Here is a 20,724-nt window from a genome sequence, read left to right on the forward strand (position 1 = left end):
GAGGAAGGCACCGCCATCCTCTCCCTCCCATCCCCATGAGGAAGGCACCGCCATCCTCTTCCTCCCATCCCAATGAGGAACACACCATCCTCTCCCTCCCACCCCAATGAGGAACGAAACGCCATCCTCTCCTTCCCATCCTCTTCCTCCCATCCCAATGAGGAAGGCAACGCCATCCTCTACTTCCCATACCAATGAGGAAGGCAATGTCATCCTCTTCCTCCCACCCCAATGAGGAACACAACGCCATCCTCTCCCTCCCATCCCAATGAGGAACGCAACGCCATCCTCTTCCTCCCATCCCAATGAGGAAGGCAACGCCATCCTCTTCCTCCCATCCCAATGAGGAACGCAATGCCATCCTCTTCCTCCCATCCAAATGAGGAACACGCCATCCTCTTCCTCCCATCCCAATGAGGAAGGCAACGTCATCCTCTTCCTCCCATCCCAATGAGAAAGGCAACGCCATCCTCTTCCTCCCACCCCAATGAGGAAGGCAACGCCATCCTCTTCCTCCCATCCCAATGAGGAACACCCCATCCTCTCCCTCCCCTGCTCACCTGGAGGAGACACCACGGCATGCTGGTTGAGGTGGGGAGGAGTGCTGTGCTCGGGCGCCTGGGGCAGGTGCGGTGGCATCTCCGGCTGCGGGAGGTGCAGGATGGGTTGGGTGAAATGCGTCATGGTGTCGAACATGGTCCCGGGCAGAGGATGCTCCAGGACGGGGACCTGGGCAGGGACGAAGGGTGGAGGAGGAGAAGACTTCATTGGTGGTGGAGGAGCTTGTGGTGGGACCGGTGGTGCCGGGGGGGGCGGTGGTGGCTGCTGCGGTGGTGCCAGCGGCTGCGGTGGCAGCGGCTGCGGTGGAGGAGGAGGAGGAGGAGGAGGCTGCTGCGGTGGAGGCTGAGGCTGCGGCGGCGGCTGCTGCTGCACCGGTTGGTGGTGGTGATGGTGATGCTGTGGGAGGGGAGGAAGGAAAGCAGCAGTGAGAGGCTGCGGCACCAAACCCTTCCTTGGGGTGGGATGGGGTGGAAGGGACCATGGGGATCATCCAGGTCCAAGCCCTGCCATGGGCAAGGATCCCTTCCATTGGATCTGGATGCTCCAGGCACCATCCAGCCTGGCCTTGGGATGGGGCAGCCACAGCTCCATCCATCACCCTCACAGGGAAGAGCTTCTTCCCAACACCCAATCCCAGCTTTCCAATCTTCCCCTCCTCCCAACCTCTATCGGGTTAAAGTCACTCCCCCTTTCCCTATCCCTATATCCCTATATCCAAAGCCACTCTCCATCCTTCCTGCTGGACCTTCCTGGTGTCCTTCCAACCTGGAGACCCTGGTCCAGCTTCCAAGCCAACCAATCAACCACACTCCTCCTTGGCTGGCCAAGGGAACGGCATCAACCCATCAAGCACATTGGTGATGCTCCCACCGGCATTCCCGACCTCCCTGGGGTCTCCATCCCATCTCCATCCCCACAGGAGGCCGCCCTGGTCCATACCTTCTTCTGCTCTCGCCCCGAATGCCCTTTCTTCTTCAGTTTGGGAGCCATCTCTGCCAAAGAGAAGGGAACAGAGGAGATGTGTTAGTACCACAGCCCTGGCACCCACTGCCCCGTCCACACGCGCCGGCACCGGCAAAGGGGAAGGTGCTGGGAATGGATGGAGCTGGATCACCTATGGGACCTCATCAGCACACATGGGATCGAGAACTGGAGCTCAAAGGAGAAGAAACCAAAGGGAAAGGAGCCCTGGATCCTTCCACTGCAATGAACCAAGACCCAATGGGCAAATAAAGCCATTGCTCAACCAGACGCAGTGATTCCCAAAGGGAAGGGAAGGAGGAAGGGACAATAAGGAGCTATCTCATACCCCTGCGACGCAAACAGCACTTCTCCATCCTCTTTTCCACCTAAACACGGGTTTGGGACCGGCAGCTTCCCATGGGATCATCTCCCCCATCCCAGACACTCTTAAAGCCCAACAAGCAGTTGGAGTTTGGGGCCAGGGGGATGTTTTCCCAGGATTCCCTCCTCCAACCATGCCAGAAACCAGGAATTCACCACCAGCTGTTGCCCAAACTCCCTTTTCCAGCTCCTACATGATGGGATTTTGGCTTGGATGTGCCCAGAAAACCCTCACAGCAATGGTTTGGAAGGGAGGAAAAGGTCTCAATCCACAGGGATCATCTCCCACATGGATTATCCCTGAAATCCCTGCAGGAATTCCATGAATTCACTGGAAACTGAATGGATTTGAGCTTCCTCCTTCTAAGGCAGCACCAGGAATTTGCTTTCCTTGGAAAAGGCTTTTTGAGCCCATAGTGGAGGATTCCCAATGTTACAACCCGGATCCAGTGGATCCGTGGATAAAGGTAGAGCAGGAGACAGGGAAGAGGAAGGTCACAGGAGATGCCAGAATCCAGGAACGCTGTGAAGAGTCAGATGGGGCTTAAAATGCCACCATGTGTTGGGAAGAGGTGGGATTCCTGAGAGCATCCCAGTGATGGGTTGGGTTGGCCACGGATCTGGATGGGCATTGGGTGTCCATTGAATCCAAGTGAGCGTTCCTGGATCCAGATGGGTATCCAGGGATCCAGATGGGTATCCAGGGATCCAGATGAGTGTCCATGTCTCTGGATGGGGATCCACAGATCCAGATGGGTGTCCATGGCTCCAGATGGGTGTCTGCAACTCCACATGGGTATCCATAGATGGGGATGGCATCCATGGATGCGGACACATATCCATGGCTTTGGATGGTGATGATGGACCTGGATGGGTGTCCACAGCTCCAGACAGCAATCCATGGCTCCGGATGGGCATCCATGGCTCCAGATGGATGCTGGGTGTAAACCCCCTTCCCAAAAGCCCCAACTTCCATCAGGAACATCCTTGAGGACTTCACTGCTCTTCACTGATGCCACAGAAGCAGCAAGGACAAGAAGTGGAGCCAAGTTTGTCCTCCAGATGCTCCCTATGGATAAACCACATCCGGATGCAGCTGCTGGGAATGGAGTCCCCAGTTTCCATCTGGTCCTATTGAGTCGGGATAAAAGTGCTCATGGGATGGGGAAGAAAGCCCAAAATGAGGAGAAAAGCTTTGGATGGAGCCAGGATCAGGAGAGACGGATGCTCTGGGAGACCCTTCTCCAAGAGGAAGCCAACAAAGACCATGGATGGTCCTGGTGGGATCATCCGGTGGCATTGGAAAGATGGAATGAGCTTGGCCAACCCAACCAAAGGATGAAGCTTCTTCCACCACTGGGATACAGGTGGAGTTCAGCCACGGAGCAGGAACACTGGGAATGAGCCACATCCCATCTCCTGACACTGTTAAATCCCATCCATGGAGCGGAATATCTGGGATTCAAGGAAAAGGTCATTCCTGTGACATCATCAAGAGATGGGGTTAGGACAGAAAGGTCAAACCAGTGCAGGAGGCTCTGCTCCCACCACCAGCATCTCCTTGGGCTTCCCTAAATCCTCATCTTCTCCAGTTATTTGGGGGAATTCTGCTGAGAAATGGGACAAGTGACTGGAGTTGAAAAGAGAAACCCAAAGAAAAGCCATTTTTGGGTCTAATTGGAGATAAAAGATCATTTTTTTGATAGAAAAAGGTTTTAGGGCAGCAGAGCCACGATGGGGCCTCTTTAATGGTGGGAAACAGGGATATTCATTCGCTTTGCTGTTGGAAATGGGAGCAGATCCATAGAGGCTCCATGAAGCCACCCAAAATCGAGATGCCAAAGAACAACTGGATCATGTTAGTCTCCAAATCCCATTAAATACACCAAAATAATCTGAATCAGACCCAAATCTGCTTAATTTCAGCCCAAAAGCCACTTGATGGGTGCTGCGCCCAAGGAAAGGATGCTCAGCTCAGAGCCAGTGGCAAGCCAGGCCCATGAGATGCCACAAGGCACTTGGGAGTGTTTCCCATTGGGAAGGGTTCTTGGGCTCAGCCTAAAGGGATGTGGGGCTGTTCTGTCCCTGTGATGGGCACGGTGGTGTCACCTCCATGCCTGCCCCATAGCCACCCACCAGTGAGGACTGAGGTTCCCCATAGCCAAGCTTAAGCAAGGGTGGTGGTTCCTGCCTGTACCTGCAGCTAAACCAAGCCTAAACCACCTCTGTCCTCTGCCACCGAGCATCAAGGTTGGGACAAAGACTTAAGTTAGGTCAAGGAGAGTCAACCCATCCCAAATGGATCAAGGATTAAACCCCATTGGATTCAACCAGAGCATGGAGGATGCAGTGGGTACATCAGTGCTTTAGCAGCATCCATCACCATGCTTGGGAATCCAACCTTTAACTTAAACCCGGTTACCTCTGGATTAAACCCCAAGAGTTCTGGTTTAAACCAAATACCCGTGATTAAAACCCAGTTTCCTGTGATATAAGCCCAGTTCCATGCAAATGCTGGGACCTGTGAATCAAACCCAGGTTGCTGTGATTTAAACCCAAGTACTTTGGAATTAAACCCAGGTACATCTGGACTTGAACCAAGACCCTGGGCACCTCTGAATGAAACCTGGGTATTTTTGACTTCAAACCAGGCTCAATGAAACCAAATCCTTGGGATTTAGACCCAGAATGAGACACCACCAAGCCCTGATGTTACTCCAGCCATAGATCAATGCTCCTCCTAACACAGGCCCAGCAACTCACTGCAACAGCACTGCTGAAAGCAGCTTCCCAACCCCAAAACTGGCTTTTCCAGGCAGCTCTAATCCCACCTTTTAAGCCTGCTTTAACCATAACCATTAGGAATGTCGTTAGGAAAGCAAAAGGAGCCTCAGGGTTTAATTGCTATGGGGGCACTTCTGTGATTTCATCCCCACAAATGGGTCTTTTGGGGGCCTTGGGAAGCATCTCCTGAAGGATAGGGGGGTTAAACCCTGCTCAGTGAGGATGCACAGGCAGAAACCAGCCACTTTGCCATGAAATGAGCCCAAATTTGGTCACTTCCCAAAGAGAAGATGGGTTTTAAGCTGCCCAATGTGGCTGAATCCCAGTCCAGCCTAAGCAGCGATGCTGGAAGAAGCATCCAAGGGACTTGGAGAGCTCATTCCTGGCTGTTTGCAAGCAAAAAGCCCACCCCAGGTGCTGGAATTTGGGATCATCTGCATCCTCCAATGGTGAATTACAAGCAGTTAAAGCAGATTAACCCTTCCCATCAGCACCAATGGGATCCCAAAGGCTCAGCCCCAGTGCCACAAACCCAGCCTTAGCATTAGTCGTTATGGCTTTTTCTCCCTTTGAAGCAGATCTGGGGCTAAACACTCCCGATTTCATCCAATGGCAGGGTGGGATGGAGCCATCACATGGGGTCAAGTGGGGACAACAGAAAGAATTCCCATTTCCAAAGCTCTGGAATGCACCAAGGCAACTTAAAGGAGAAGAGAATGGAGCTGTGATTAAGTGCAATCAATCCCAGCTTCTGGTCTCAGGGTGTCAGCCCCAGTTTAGACCAGACTTAACCTCCTCTTCTGGCAAATCCAATAGGAATCAGCACAGGGAATATTGGGAAGGAGCAAATGTGAAAGCAAATCCTCAGCTCAGTATTGGACAACAGCAAAATCAATGGCCCTGTCCTGCTCGGGGTCATTCAAAGCACATCATCTAAGCCAACAAGAGAATGCTCAGGGTCCAAAACATGTCTTAAAGCATCTTAAAGGGTTTTAGAAGGTCTTAAAGTATCTTGAAACGTCTTAAAACAGAGTCTTAAGAGATCTAAAACAACTCAAAATGTCTTTTAACCTCTTCAAAGATCACTTTAAAAGGTCTTAAATGCCTTAAACCATCTTAAAATGCCTTAAACCATCTTAAAATGCTTTAAACCATCTTAAAAGGCCTTAAACCATCTTAAAATGCCTTAAACCATCTTAAAATGCTTTAAACCACCTTAAAAGGTCTTAAATCATCTTAAAAGGTCTTAAACCATCTTAAAATGCTTTAAACCATCTTAAGAGGTCTTAATCCATCTTAAAATCCCACTTACAAGTGGCTCAACGGTAACATGGCACATACTGGGATGGGGAAGATCCATTGGATCTTCCTGTGGTCAGGGGTTTAAGCGTGTGTCTTATCAGGCATGGCAGGAAAACCTCATTGGGATTGGGAATTAGCTGAACAGAAGAGCTTCATTCCCACAATTAACACCCAACCCAAAGCATTCCAGGTGAGATTCATCCCCCAGTGGTGGCAGACTGAGCTTATCCGTGCTTAGGCCTTTCCCAAACACCAGTGTGGATAACATCAGCCTATGTTGGCCAACTCAATCCCAAGTACTGGGATGGCAACACTGGAGAGATGTGGGATTTGGGGAAGAACAACTAAAAAGAGGACAAAACATCAATGTAAGAGCAACCTCTGGGCTTCTCCACATCCAAAGAGCCAGTGTTTGGGGAGAAACACTCCAAAAAGAGCATTTTCCTCTCTATGGGAATGCTGGAATGGGATTTTGCATGGAGAAGATTCCAGGCTGATCCCATGTTTAATCAGTGCTGCTCATTGAAATGAGAGGCATTTGGCACTGTCACAGCCCCAACATTCCCATCTCCCACCTCATATCCCTGAGATGATCCCTAGAAACCACAGCTGAGGATCATGGGCTTTGGGGGGAAACCAGAGGATTTTAGATCAAACCCAATTTGGGGATCACAGCAGGCAGGTTTAGTGAGTGGATTTTAATGGATGGGCACCATGGGATCAATGCTCTGGATTTGGGATTAGCTGATGTTGGCCAATGTGACTGATAGGATGGGTTGTGATTAACCGGTCACGCTGGTTTTGGTGGATCCCATTGGGAGCTTGGGATAAATCAAGGGAAATGGGATAAAACTGGTTTTAAGAGGATCAAAGCCAGAGATTCAGCACCAACTAATTCCAATTTCTGATTGCCAAGAGCCAACCCGCAACATTCCATCACAAGGAAAAGGCCATTTCCACTCAAAACACATCAAAATAGGTAAAACTGGGTGAGGATACCGACTTATCCCAGACAAACACATCCCTCAAAGGTGGATACTGCTGGGAAGCACCAGCCCAAAGGCGAATCCCATCAATCCTGTTCAATTTGGGGGGATTTAGTTCATTTTGGGGGATTTCTGCTCCTTTCCCCCATGCCTTTTGCCCTCTGCACCCAACCAGGCATGACAAGAAACCCCCATTACTTTCTGCCCCGCTCATCTCCTGCTTTCCCAACCCATTGGGGATGCAAACGTTGCCTTAAGCCCAGCTTAACCTCTGGATTCCGAGCTGCCCAAGCAGCTAAACGCAGCTTCAAGTGACGGCACAAGCTTTGCTTCCCTAAACCCAAGGAGCAAGGACAGCACGACCATGAAGAACAGCCTAGTTTAAGCCCACGTTATGACGGCAGGTTAAGACTTCCACTGAGCAGACATCATCTGGTGCCAGAAGTTAAGCTTTTAATCGAGCTGCTGTGAAATCCCAACACTTCTCCATCCTTCTCCCCTCTTTCCTCCATCCTTCTCCCCTCCCTGCGGCGCAGGACCACGTTTCCAAGCTCTCCTTGGAGCTCAAAGCCCCATGGCTCTCTCAACACACCAACCTAGGCCATGAAGCAGACAACGAGCTACCTTGGCGCGCGGTCTAGAGCGCTTAAGCCTGAGGTTAAGCAAGGAAAAGGTTAGGAAAAATCATTGTGTCGGGCTTAAGGTGCCGAGCTCCAACGCCAGCAACAAGAGCAGGGATTGGTTGATTAGGAAAGACAATCAAATAATTAAAAGACCGAGCCAGGAATGAAAATGTATTTATTTATACAGAAAACCAGGGCTAGGACTGAGGCGTTAAATAAGCTGCATCTAACCTGTTTCTGACTCTTCGCTGTCGGAGGAGCTGGACTCGCTGGTGCTCTCAGATTCGGAGGAGGAGAACCCCTTCATCTTAGAGGAACCAGCAATTACATCCACCTTCTCTGCTGCAAGAAGACAACAGCGTGGTGTTAGAGGCTATGGAGGGACCCTGAGGCCAAGACCTGCAGCATCCCAACATTCCAGCTAAGCCAGGCTTAAATCCCGCGTCTCTGCTGATTTTGATCCCTGTAGGGATGGGCTGGGGTCTTGGAGGCGGTTGGGGTGATGACTTGGGGCAGGGTGAAGCGTGATGTCCCAAAGGACTGGGAGCAGTGGGATTGAAGCCTGGCCTAACAGAGGGATTGTTCCTTCTTCAGCCTCCTAAACCCCTCTGGCACTTTGGGCTTATGGGAACCCTAAACCCATGGGGGCTTCTCCTCCACCCTGTGTCCAGCAGGAGCTGGGGGTTAATCCCATGTGGCTGAAAACTCAACTTTGGTTTCGAGTTGTTGGGATAAAAAGGTGGAAAAGGATAAAATTCCCTGATTTTAGTAGCTTAAATGGGAGACTAAACCCAGGCAGCTACAGCCTAGAGCTGCTCAAAGCCAAGGGTGATGTCTGAGCCCTTCACTAAACCCCTAGAACTCCAGACTAAAGAACTCCAATCCATGTTTGCCAGGGTACAGAGGTAGAAAGGAAGCTCCCAGGAATAAACTGGGCTTCTTTTCCATATGGATTTATCCCAGGATGTAACTGGTATCCCTTGGCCATGGGAAATCAAGAGATTCCCTTTAAACCCCCTCCCTCTGCTTGCTGCCACATCTCCTTTTCTGTGGGTGATTCAGGTCCAGAAGAGTGTTATTGTTCTTCAGCCATTAATAAATGTGTATTTATAACAAAAGACAGATTTTAGGAGATGTTAACAAGAAAAATGGGTATAAAATATGTACAGAAACTGAATTTGAGGCTGTAACAAATGGATAAATGTATTGAAAATCGGTTGGAATGAGATTAAACTATTGAAAGGGATTAAAATAGATCAAAAGAGAGAAAAAAGACTAAAATATCCATTCAAAAGGAACTCCCAAATGTATTAGAAAAGGGGGAAAACCTTTTCTAAAGGTGGAAACCCCTTTTCTAAAAGGGGGAAACCCCTTTTCTACTTCCAAGTGGAGGTGGGAAGCTCAGCCTGAATCCTGCCCCATTCCAGAGTGTTCCATGGATGCCAATGGGGAGGAATTCCTTTTCTCCCACCTCTACTCTCTTTTGGACAGATATTGATTATAACTCAAATGCTGATGATGGATATATGGGAATATGGGGCCAGCACATTCCAGCTCCGTGTTGGGATTTAATCAGGGCTGTGAAACTGGAGCAGTAAGTGAAAGAAAGGGATTAAAGGAAGTAAAACCCCTCTGATGGAGCAGAGAAAGGTCCAGAGCAGCCGCTCCCTATGTTCCTTCTCCATCTCCATCTTAATCCCTAAAACCAGGGGGAAAAGCAGGCTGGGAGGCTAACAAGTACCTTGAGGTTTCCTCTTCTTGCGCAAGCAGGAGGTGACGTACCGCTCCAGCTCCCGCAGCGTGGAGGGCTTCAAGGTCTCAAAGTCAATCTCGATCTCATCGGGGTTGGAGTTCTTGAGGGAAGGCTCTCGGGACTGGATGATGTGGACAACCCGGCCTAGCTTCTCCCCAGGCAGTTTGTTAATGTCCAGGCTCAGCTGGCGCTTCTCCTCGTAGGACATGGGCTTGCACTTGTCCTCCTCCTCTGACTCATAGGCTGGAGGGGGTTTGCTGTTCTTCACGGCCACCGGCTCCTTCTTGCTGCTTGAGAACAAGGAGAGGTTATTGGAGAGCAGAGCCTAAGCAAGGAGAGCAGCTGCTCAGGCCCAGAGCTTGGGCAGGTGAGGCCTGAGCCGTGCTGGGTTTGAGGTTTACTGCAGGGGAGTCTCTTCTGCATTTACAGCTTGAGCCTGAAGCTCACCTGTGAGGCTAGGAGGCAGAAAGCTGAGCTTAAACTGCTGCTAGACACCCGAGGTTGAACTCCAGCTGTGATTGAGACAACCAAGGTTGAGCTCAGACTGTTCTTAGGCTACCAAAGTTGAGCTCAACCTGCTGTTAAGACACCAAAGGTTGAGCTCAAACTGTTCTTAGGCTACCGAAGTTGAGCTCAACCTGCTGTTAAGACACCAAAGGTTGAGCTCAAACTGATTGAGACACCCAAGGTTATGCTCAGACTGTTCTTAGGCTACCAAAGTTGAGCTCAACCCACTGTTAAGAAGCCAAAGGTTGAGCTCAAAGTGATTGAGACACCCAGGGTTGAGCTCAGACTGGTCTTAGACTCCCAAAGTTGAGCTCAACCCACTGTCATGATATCCAAGGTTGAGCTCAGACTGTTCTTAGGCTACCAAAGTTGAGCTCAATCCACTGTTATGATACCCAAGGTTGAGCTCAAAGTGATTGAGACACCCAAGGTTGAGCTCAGACTGGTTTTAGATTCCCAAAGTTGAGCTCAACCCACTCTTAAGATGCCCAAGGTTGAGCTCAAGCTGTGATGGAGATACCCAAAGTTGAGTTCAGCCCACTATAAGGCAAGAATTCTGGGCTCAACCTGCTGTTAAGACACCAAAGGTTGAGCTCAAACTGATTGGGACACCCAGGGTTGAGCTCAGACTGGTCTTAGACTCCCAAAGTTGAGCTCAACCCACTGTCATGATATCCAAGGTTGAGCTCAGACTGTTCTTAGGCTACCAAAGTTGAGCTCAATCCACTGTTATGATACCCAAGTTGAGCTCAACCCACTGTCATGATATCCAAGGTTGAGCTCAGACTGTTCTTAGGCTACCAAAGTTGAGCTCAACCCACTGTTATGATACCCAAGGTTGAGCTCAAGCTGATTGAGACACCAAGGTTGAGCTCAGACTGGTCTTAGGCTACCAAAGTTGAGCTCAACCTGCTGTTAAGACACCAAAGGTTGAGCTCAAACTGACTGAGACACCCAGGGTTGAGCTTAGACTGGTCTTAGACTCCCAAAGTTGAGCTCAACCTGCTGTTAAGACACTAAAGGTTGAGCTCAAACTGCTTTTAAGACACTCAAAACTGAGCTCGACCTATAGTTAGGCAAGAAAGCTGAGCTCAAGCCACTGTTACACCCCCAAGGCTGAGCTGCCCATCCCAAGAGCCGCTCTCCCAAAGAGAAGAGCAGCTCCAGGAGGTCATGGAGCAAACAGGAGCAGCTCCAGAGGGGAATTCCTTACATCCACACTTGGACAGACCCAAGCTCAACTGTTGCTGCCTGTTGCTCACTGGGACAGGCTGTCCCTGAGCCTGGAATCCCATATGGGGACACAAAGCCCAGCATCCGTGTTAAAACTGGTACTTAAGAAGGGAAAAACCAGCTCCAGGGACCCCCAGTTGTGGTTATCTCCACTTGGGGCACTCCAAACCTGCCTCCAAGCTCCCAAACCCTTCCCAAAGAAAGGGAAAACCAGGAAAACCAAGTGGATCCATGGAGCTGTGCTGCAACAGAGCAACTCCATGGGATTCCCCTTCCCCACTTGGAGTGTTTGGAGCAGCTCCAAAGCCCAAAGCTGCCCTCGAGCCTGACATTCCCCATCAGGAATCCCAGCTGGAATTCCATCCATGAGCCATAAGGAAAGGAAACCCATGGGGATGGGGCTGACCTGGAGGTGCTGCTGTTGCTGTTGCTCTTCTTGGCCTTCTTGGATGGTGGCTCCTTGGCTTTGATCTTCTTGGTGTCCTCCAGCTCCTCCTTCTTTTTGTGCTTCTCCTTCTTCTTCTCCTTCTTGTCCTTCTCCTTCTTCTTTGGTTTGTTCTGCTGGGGCTGGGACAGGGCTGCGAGCTGCTCGTGCACAGCCTTGAGCTGAGGAGGAGACACATTCCAATCGGGATGCATCCCGGCTCCAATCCCATGGGAACACTGAAGGGTCTGCTATGGGCTCTGCTATGGGCTCTGCTATGGGGTCTGCTATGGGGTCTGCTATGGGATCTGTTACGGGCTCTGCTATGGGCTCTGCTATGGGGTCTGCTATGGGCTCTGCTATGGGGTCTGCTATGGGCTCTGTTATGGGCTCTGCTATGGGCTCTTCCAGCTCCCATCACCATCATTTGAGGGGATTCAAGTGCTGAGCACGGATAGGACAACCTCTGGAAGTGAATTCCTGCTCCAGAGGGGCTGGAGTCAGCAGCCATGTGCAGGCAGTGAATTCCTGCCTTTGGGAATCACTATGGAGCCATAAGCAGTAACTGCAAGCAGTGAATTCCTGCCTTTGGGAACCACTTTGGAGCCATAAACGCTATGTGCAGGCAGTGGATTCCTGCCTTTGGGAACCACTTTGGTGCCATGAGCACTAAGTGCAAGCAGTGAATTCCTGCCTTTGGGAAGCACTCTGGTGCCATGAGCAGTAACTGCCTTTGGGAACCATTTTGGAACCATAAACACTAAGTGCAAGCAGCGAACTCCTGCCTTTGGGAAGCAATCTGGTGCCATGAGCAGTAACTGCAAGCAGTGAATTCCTGCCTTTGGGAACCACTCTGGTGCCATGAGCACTAAGTGCAGGCAGTGAATTCCTGCCTTTGGGAACCACTCTGGTGCCATGAGCACTAAGTGCAGGCAGTGAATTCCTGCCTTTGGGAACCACTCTGGTGCCATGAGCACTAAGTGCAGGCAGTGAATTCCTGCCTTTGGGAACCACTCTGGTGCCATAAACACTAAGTGCAGGCAGTGAATTCCTGCCTTTGGGAAGCAATCTGGTGCCATGAGCAGTAACTGCCTTTGGGAACCACTTTAGAGCCATAAACACTATGTGCAGGCAGTGAATTCCTGCCTTTGGGAACCACTTTGGAGCCATAAACACTAAGTGCAAGGAGCAAATTCCTGCCTTTGGGAATCACTTTGGAGCCCTAATCAGGAACTGCAAGCAGTGAATTCCTGCCTTTGGGAACCACTTTGGTGCCATGCGCACTAAGTGCAGGCAGCGAACTCCTGCCTTTGGGAATCACTCTGATGCCATAAGCAGTAACTGCAAGGAGTGAATACCTGTCTTTGGGAACCACTTTGATGCCATGAGCATTAACTGCAAGGAGTGAATTCCTGCCTTTGGGAACCACTCTGGTGCCATAAGCATTAAGTGCAGGCAGCGAATTCCTGCCTTTGGGAACCACTCTGGTGCCATAACCACCAAATGCAGGCAGTGAATTCCTGCCTTTGGGAACCACTTTGGTGCCATCACCACCAACTGCAGGCAGTGAATTCCTGCCTTTGGGAATCACTCTGCTGCCATAACCACCAACTGCAAGCAGTGAATTCCTGCCTTTGGGATCGCAGCATTCCCAATCCCCGTCCCCTCCATCCCCATGGACACGGTACCTGCTCCTGCAGCTCCGCCAGCCGCTGGGCACGTTCCTCCTCGGAGTCATCGGAGGAGCTGTCGCTGTCCGAGGAGCTGTCGCTGCTGCTGTCACTGGAGGAGGGGGGAGCCACCTTGGTGGGGGGGGGCACCACCACGGGAGACGAGGCTGGGATCACAGGCTCCTCCGGCTCATCCGGCATCTTGGCAAAGCGCATCTCAAACACGTCCTGCCAAGGCAATGGGAACAATGGGATCATTCCATATGGTGCAAAGGCAATGGGAACAATGGGATCACAACCACATTCCGTATGGATACTGAGAGCTCCCAATCCAGATGGAATTGGGATCATCTCCAAGGGCAAAACCCCTTTCAAACTGCATTGTTCAGGCTCTTGAGAGCTTCCACAATGGATACACGGCAGGAATTGCAGCCTCAATCCCTACTCCTCTTCAACCTGCCTGGGTTTTCCCATGAAAACCATTTCCATGCAAGCCAAACTCTTGTGTAATGATATTCCTGTTATCCTCAAGAATGAGGGATGTAAAACTGGGGCAATTCCCATTATCCCACGGGTGGGAAAAGTCCTTTGCTCCCCTGGTTGGTTGTTCCAGCAGCAGGAGCTTTTCCAGGTCCTGGAGATGCTGCTTCCATCTGCTCCTGACTTCATTGGATATTCAGGCTCAAGTATTAGGGGATAAGGGAGCAGAAGACACTGGAAGAGGAGATTCCCAGCTCCTCCAGCATGGGAATCACACACACACGTGGATCTGTTGCTCAATCACTGCCTTTAATGGCTGTTTACATCCCAAGGATTGTCTTCCATGAACCAGGAATTCCAGTTCTTCATTACCCCCAGAGGCAAAGGGAGGTTCTTCACTTCCCAGTGCCAACATGTCATAGGATCAGGGAACGAAGCTCATCCAAGGGACACCTTCCACTGGAGCAGGATGCTCCAAGCCCCATCCAACCTGGCCTTGAGCACTGCCAGGGATGGAGCATCCAAACCTTCTCCATTCAACCCATCCCAGTATCCCAGCACCCTCAGAGTGGGGAAGTTCTTCCCAATATCCAACCTCAACCTCTGTCAGTTTAAAGCCATTCCCCCTTGTCCCATCCCTCCAAACCCTTATCCCAAGCCCCTCTCCAGCTTTCCCATGAGCTGGCATCAAGCCTGACAATTCAATCCATCTTCTGATGATGACGTGCTACCAAAAAGCAGCAGAACAGGATATTCCAGAGGCTGGCACCTCCAGGATGAAGGGATCAGGATCGTTGTTGGCCAACACATGGGCTGGTTACAGGAGCTCAAGTCCCAACCTGCACCTCTGGCCTTGTTCCCAAGCCTCAAGGGGTTTCCTCCTCCTTTCCTGTAGTGGGAGCTCCACCACCAGTTCCTGCTGCTGGAATTGTGCTTTTCCATGCTTACAATCCCAATGGATGTGGTTCCTGCAACCTCACATCCTGCTGAGCCCATCCTGCGTGCACAGGATGAGACATCTTCCCAGCTCTCAGTGTGCTGTTCTATGTGGATTTTGGGATGGCCAAGCCCCAGGAGGTGACATGGTTGGGACCAAAATCCACCACAGGAGCTCTGGAACCTCCATGGCTCCTGGGAGCTCCTCCAGCACCCACAGGAGCTTGGACCCCCCAGATCCATATGGAGCAAAGTGCTTGTTCCTCCTCTGGCCACTTGTCCTCTTGTGGCAGCTCCAGTTAACTTGAGGAATGAGGGAATGGGGAGGGTTTTATGGAGCAGCTGAATGTGTTTGAGACATGGGGCTTCTCCTTAGTGCCAAATCCTTGGGGAACAACAGCAGGAACGTTCCCCATGAGGATGCTGGAACTAAAGCAGCGAGAGCTTTGGGATCCAGGACAAGAGTGAGCCTTTAGAGCCACATATTCCCTGATCAAGAGGTGAAAAGATGGGATAAAGATGCTACTAAAGAGCTTAAAGGAGCAACTTGGGCTGATTCCTTCGCTCCCAGCATCACTTCCATAGGAGAAGTGGGATTCCTGACCATCACCTCCCACCCTGGAGATGCTCTTCTGAGACCTCATGGTGTGACAACAGGGTCCTCACCTGCAGCTTCCGTGCCATGGCCACCACCTCGTGATCCGCAGGGTTGTACTTGTAGCAGTTGGAGAACATCAACCGCACGTCTGCCGCGAACTCCTGCGCATCCCGGTATTCCCGGTTCTCCAGCTTCGACTGGAAAGGACAAGGGGGAAAAACCCATCAAAACTCTGCTATTAACTGTGGAAATAGCTCAAAAGGGTGAGGGAATCCATGACATCCATGGGTTTCACGCACCCTATGCTGGAATAACTGATTCTGGCCAAAAGAGTGCCAAATGTTGGCCAAAACCCACCTCATTTTGGTCAAAGAACAACAGATTTGGGTCAAACAAAGGGATATGGATGGTTCAGAAAGAAGCAGCTGGCTCAGGGCACCCTAAATGATGTGAACAGGATGAGGATGTGCCCTCCAAGCCACCTTCTTAAAGAAGAAATAAGGAAGAGCCATGATCCCTGTGGCTTCAGCCCTGGTGGAACCTCAGCATGGAATGGGCTGTGGGAAGGGACAATTGAGTCCTCTGGATCTAAAGCATGGGCCTAAACTGGGCAAAGCTGGAGTCAGAGCTGAGCTTAAACTGTGTGTGCTCGAGTTCAGCCCATAGCCAAGAGACTGGATCAGTAAATCATTGGATTTATGCTTGGAAACTAAACGGTTAAAGGTTTCCCATTAAGGAATTACAGATTCCCAGCTAAAGCTGGATTTCTAAAGCATGGATGAATGCTTGGTAGCCATAAAGTTAAGTAAGGGACTATGGATGCCCAGCTTTAAGGTAAGGCTTCTAACCCAATGCTGAGCATCTCCAGGGGGAACAAGGGTGACTTTGCAGTCGTTGTGTTAAAATCAAACCATTCCAATGAGGAAGGAATGTCTTGAGGGGAAACATGGATGAAGATGAGGATGGTTTCAATAGGATCTCCTCATTCCTCTGATATAGGCTCTCTGAGGACATCTCCTGGGGGAGATTTCCACAATGAAGACAACTGTGAGCATCTCCCTGCAGGATTCCAGCTTGTTCTTCCCAGGATAACAGCAAGAGGAGAAGAACAGGGACCAAATGGCAGAGATGTGAAGCGAGAAACCCCCAAACCCACACCACACACATCCCCTCCTACACCCCCCAACTTACCTTGATGGTGCTCAGGTCCATGGGGTGCTTGATGATGTCGCAGTAGTCGTGCAGCCCCAGAGCCTCCACATCCACAGGCTTGTAGAAGGGCCAGGCATAGGCAGCGTGCTTCTTGGCGAACATCTCCTTGATGATCCCACTGCAGTACTTGAGCTGCTCCGAGATCTTGGTGCTCTTCTCCACCAGATGCTGCTGGGAGTCTGGCACATCCTTCTTTGGGGGCTTCACGGGCCGGCTGCTCTCCCGGCGTGGGCCCAGCTTGGTGGCCTTGGGCTCAGCAGGCAGCGATGAGGAGTCGTGGATGGGGTCGATGGTGGTGGGGGTGGTGGTGTCTGCTTTCCTCTTCACCCCTTTCTTTGTCTGGGATCAAGGGGAGAGGAACTGGGAGTGAATCGGGTCCAGGGTGGGCTCCCAGCATAGAACCCCCCCCTTGTTGTGTCCTTGGCTGCATCCCCTCTGCTCTGGTAAGATCCCACTTGGATGCTGCATCCAGCTCTGGTGAGATCCCACTTGGATGCTGCATCCAGCTCTGGTGAGATCCCACTTGGATGCTGCATCCAGCTGTGGTGAGATCCCACTTGGATGCTGCATCCAGCTCTGGTGAGATCCCACTTGGATGCTGCATCCAGCTCTGGTGAGATCCCACTTGGATGCTGCATCCAGCTCTTGTGAGATCCCACTCGGATGCTGCATCCAGCTCTGGTGAGATCCCACTTGGATGTTGCATCCAGCTCTGGTGAGATCCCACTCGGATGCTGCATCCAGCTCTGGTGACATCCCACTTGGATGCTGCATCCAGCTCTGGTGACATCCCACTTGGATGCTGCATCCAGCTGTGGTGAGATCCCACTTGGATGCTGCATCCAGCTGTGCTGAGATCCCACTTGGATGCTGCATCCAGCTCTGGTGAGATCCCACTTGGATGCTGCATCCAGCTCTGGTGAGATCCCATTTGGATGCTGCATCCAGCTCCTGTATCCTCAGCACAAGGACATGGAGCTGCTGGAGGCCATAGGGATGAGCAGGAGCTGGAGCAGGTGCCCCATGGAGCCAGGCTGAGGACATTGGGGCTGGAGGAAAGAAGCTGCATGGAGAGCTCAAAGCAGCTTCCAGGGTCTGAAGTGGGATAGAGGGATATGGAGAGGGAGCTTCCATGATTCCATCTTACACACATAAACCCAGTGTTACTTTTGGCATCACATTTGGGCTTCGAGGTGTTTCTCATAGCTTTGACTTGGATTCACCATCACCAGTGGCCTCAACCCTCATGGCAACAGTACAAGGAGGACACTGGAAGGCTTTGGATACTGCTGGTTTGTACTGAGCTCAACAGGAAACCATGGATTACCTGGTGAGCCCCTCCAGCAATCCAAGGTGTTCCTCTGGAATCATTGAAATCCCAAGGAAGGTCACTTTAAAGAGGATAAATGGGTTGTCCATGCAAACCATGGTGGGATTCATCACTGTTGTCCCATGGCCTAGCAGGAGGGGTCCCTGCCCACGTTAAGGGGTTGGAAGTGGATGATGTTCAGGTCCTTTCCAACCCAAACTATTCCATGAGTCCATGACCCTGATGCCCACTGGTGTCAAAGGGAGTCACTGCAGGCTCCTCAGGGTCTCAAAGATGCCTCCTTGGACCCAAGTGCAGCCATTCCCATTGAAAGCAGCAAAGCAAAGGATGCTCATGGCATTCCCACGGCATTCCCATGGCATTCCCACGGCATTCCCTTGGCATTCCCACGGCATTCCCACGGCATTCCCATGGCATTCCCATGGCATTCCCTTGGCATTCCCATGGCATTTCCACGGCATTCCCATGGCATTCCCATGGCATTCCCATGGCATTCCCACGGCATTCCCACGGCATTCCCACAGCATTCCCACGGCATTCCCACGGCATTTCCACGGCGTTCCCATGGCATTCCCATGGCATTCCAAGGCACCACATGAGGATGCTCCAGGACTCACTCACCTTCACGGGCTGTGCGGGCGTGGGGATAACGGGCGGGTGAGGCTGCATGGGCTGCGGTGCCGGCGGTGCCGGAGCCTGGGGAGCCGGAGGAGCCGGTGCCGGAGGCTGGGGAGGCACCATGGTCATCACCGGAGGCTGCACCAGGAGGTCGGCGGTGACGGAGGGGAAGGGATGAGCCGGAGGCACCGGAGGCTGCAGCGGCTGCGGCGGCACCGGAGGCTGCGCCGGAGAGGAGCCTTGGGGGGGGTTTGGTACCGTGGATGAGCCTGGTTTGGAGGTCACTGGGGAGAGAGAGAGAGGTTGGAATGTGGAGATGGGGGGGACATTGGGAAGGCTGGAATACTGGGAACACTGGAATATTGATAAGGTGGGAACATGGAGGAGAAGGGGGAAACACAGAGAAGGGAGGAACATGGAGAAGGGGGGAACATGGAGAAGGGGGAACATGGAGAAGGTTGGAACATGGAGAAGGGGGGAACATGGAGAAGGGGGAAACATGGAGAAGGGGGGAACATGGAGAAGGGGGAACATGGAGAAGGGGGAACATTGGGAACTGTGGAACATTGGGAAGGGGGGAACATGGAGAAGGGGGGAATAAGGAGAAGGTGGGAACATGGAGAACATTGGAGCATGGAGAAGGTGGGTACATGAAGGCTGGAACATGGAGAATGTGGGAACACGGAGAAGGGGGAACATGGAGACGATGGGAACATGGAGAAGGGAGGAACATCGAGAAGGGGGGAACATGGAGAAGGTTGGAACATGGAGAAGGTTGGAACACGGATAAGGTTGGAACACAGAGGAGGGGGGAACATTGGGAAGGCTGCAATGCTGATAAGGTTGGAACACTGAATGAGCACCTTCCAGTTGCTGTCTGGAGGTGGGTCCTTCCCAAGGGCTGCCTGAATGGCTTCCAAAGTGATGGAGCCCAAGTCCCAAACCCCCTCCAGACCAAGCCTAGCATCTGGCCTCCCCCTCCCAAAGGATTTCCTGCAGGCAGGGCAGGGAGATGGGTGCCTCTGCCCAACCACCTCCCTAAGCACTGGTTCTTCATCTGAAGCCCAAACTGGGCAGCTCTTCCTTTGGGAGCAGTTTGTGCTCCATTAGCAACAAGAGTTTACTCATTCCTGGTGACTTAAGGCACTAATGCTGGTGCTAGATAGGGGAAACCTCTCCCCATGGCTGCAGTGAGGGGATTTAAACATGGAACAACCCCAAAGGTTGGGACACGAGGCTGGAAACATCTGTGTTGGCCTTAAGCCCTGCTCCATCCACGCTTCCCAACATCCCAGCATGGTCAAACAGCCTCCAAAGGGGGATGCTGCAGAGCTGGATGATGCTGGGACATGTAGAAGATCCCATGGTCCTGCTGGGATAAGGTGGAGCCTGCTGGGCTCTCCCACCTCCTCTGACCAAGGAGAGCTCCTTTCTGCACATGGGAATATCAGGAATGGTGCCTGAAACTGGAAGAACTAAAAGGAATCTCAGCCAAGAGCAATCCAATGGGGACCATTGGGCTCTGAGGCTTCCCTCACTGGCCTGCTGGTGGCACTACAGAAGCATCTTCTCTTCTAACCCTCTCATCCAAACAACTGATTCCCAGAATCCTTCCAGGAATTCCTCAGGCTCCTGCTGGGAAACTGGGATCGAAGCAGCACCAGGCTGAGACTGAGAGAGCATCCCAAGAGCTGGGAGGACCCACAGCATTCCCAAAGGGACTGCTCACAGGCAGTAAATATGGTCCAAGCACCTTCCTTTGGTGATGCTCCTGCACATGATGATGTCCTGGGTACCACAGAGGGCTTGGATTAAAAGGATGGGAACGCTACAAGATCAGGAGATGTTTAAGTTCCAAAGGGGATCTCAGAAGTCCAATGAGGTGTATGGGGCTCAAACCATGGCCAGGATGCTCCCAACCCCTTGAGGAATGATCCCACAGTGCTGAGCCTGGGAAATGGCTGGTATCCCAAAGAAGTGAGCTAATGGAATGTCTGAGGTGTCAACAGGGACTTGGAAGGTTGTTCTACCTCCAGCAGCTGTCACATTTACATCCAGTTGTGGTGTCCACAATGAGAGACTGGAAATGATCAGAGAGAGCTGGGAAGGAGGACTGGAAGAGTGGGAAAAATCCTGAGTTCTTTTGGAGAACAGGGATTTGGGGATAGAGGAGGCCTTTAATATAACCATGTTATGTGAAGAGGAGATGGAGCTGCTGTGTTCAGGCCAGGAATGTTCAGGAGAAGAGGAGATTTAGGAACAGGAAGAGCAGATTTCCATTTCTTCTACCAGGAAAAGGGGAGATTGAGCTGGGATCCTGGGAAGTTCTTCCCTGGGAGGGTTCTGGGACACTGGGATGGGTT

General features: G+C 51.6%; 1 protein-coding gene across 3 annotated transcripts in view; it reads right to left on the minus strand.

The window, feature by feature from the left end:
- BRD4 (bromodomain containing 4) overlaps positions 1-20,724 on the minus strand; it is a 46,400-nt gene that overhangs the window by 7,464 nt on the left and 18,212 nt on the right. For 2 of the 3 annotated variants that reach the window (XM_034071945.1, XM_034071944.1), the window contains exons 7-15: positions 18,365-18,645; positions 16,393-16,752; positions 15,270-15,398; positions 13,206-13,415; positions 11,500-11,699; positions 9,342-9,643; positions 7,832-7,942; positions 1,501-1,553; positions 561-957 (exon numbers count right to left, since the gene is read on the minus strand). In XM_034071945.1, coding sequence (XP_033927836.1) covers positions 561-957; positions 1,501-1,553; positions 7,832-7,942; positions 9,342-9,643; positions 11,500-11,699; positions 13,206-13,415; positions 15,270-15,398; positions 16,393-16,752; positions 18,365-18,645 — 2,043 coding nt within the window. The remainder of the gene's footprint in view (positions 1-560; positions 958-1,500; positions 1,554-7,831; positions 7,943-9,341; positions 9,644-11,499; positions 11,700-13,205; positions 13,416-15,269; positions 15,399-16,392; positions 16,753-18,364; positions 18,646-20,724) is intronic. The other variant, XM_034071946.1, reaches the window with a different exon arrangement.

This window comes from Melopsittacus undulatus, chromosome 23, assembly GCF_012275295.1.
Source record: "Melopsittacus undulatus isolate bMelUnd1 chromosome 23, bMelUnd1.mat.Z, whole genome shotgun sequence".
Lineage (NCBI taxonomy): Eukaryota > Metazoa > Chordata > Aves > Psittaciformes > Psittaculidae > Melopsittacus > Melopsittacus undulatus.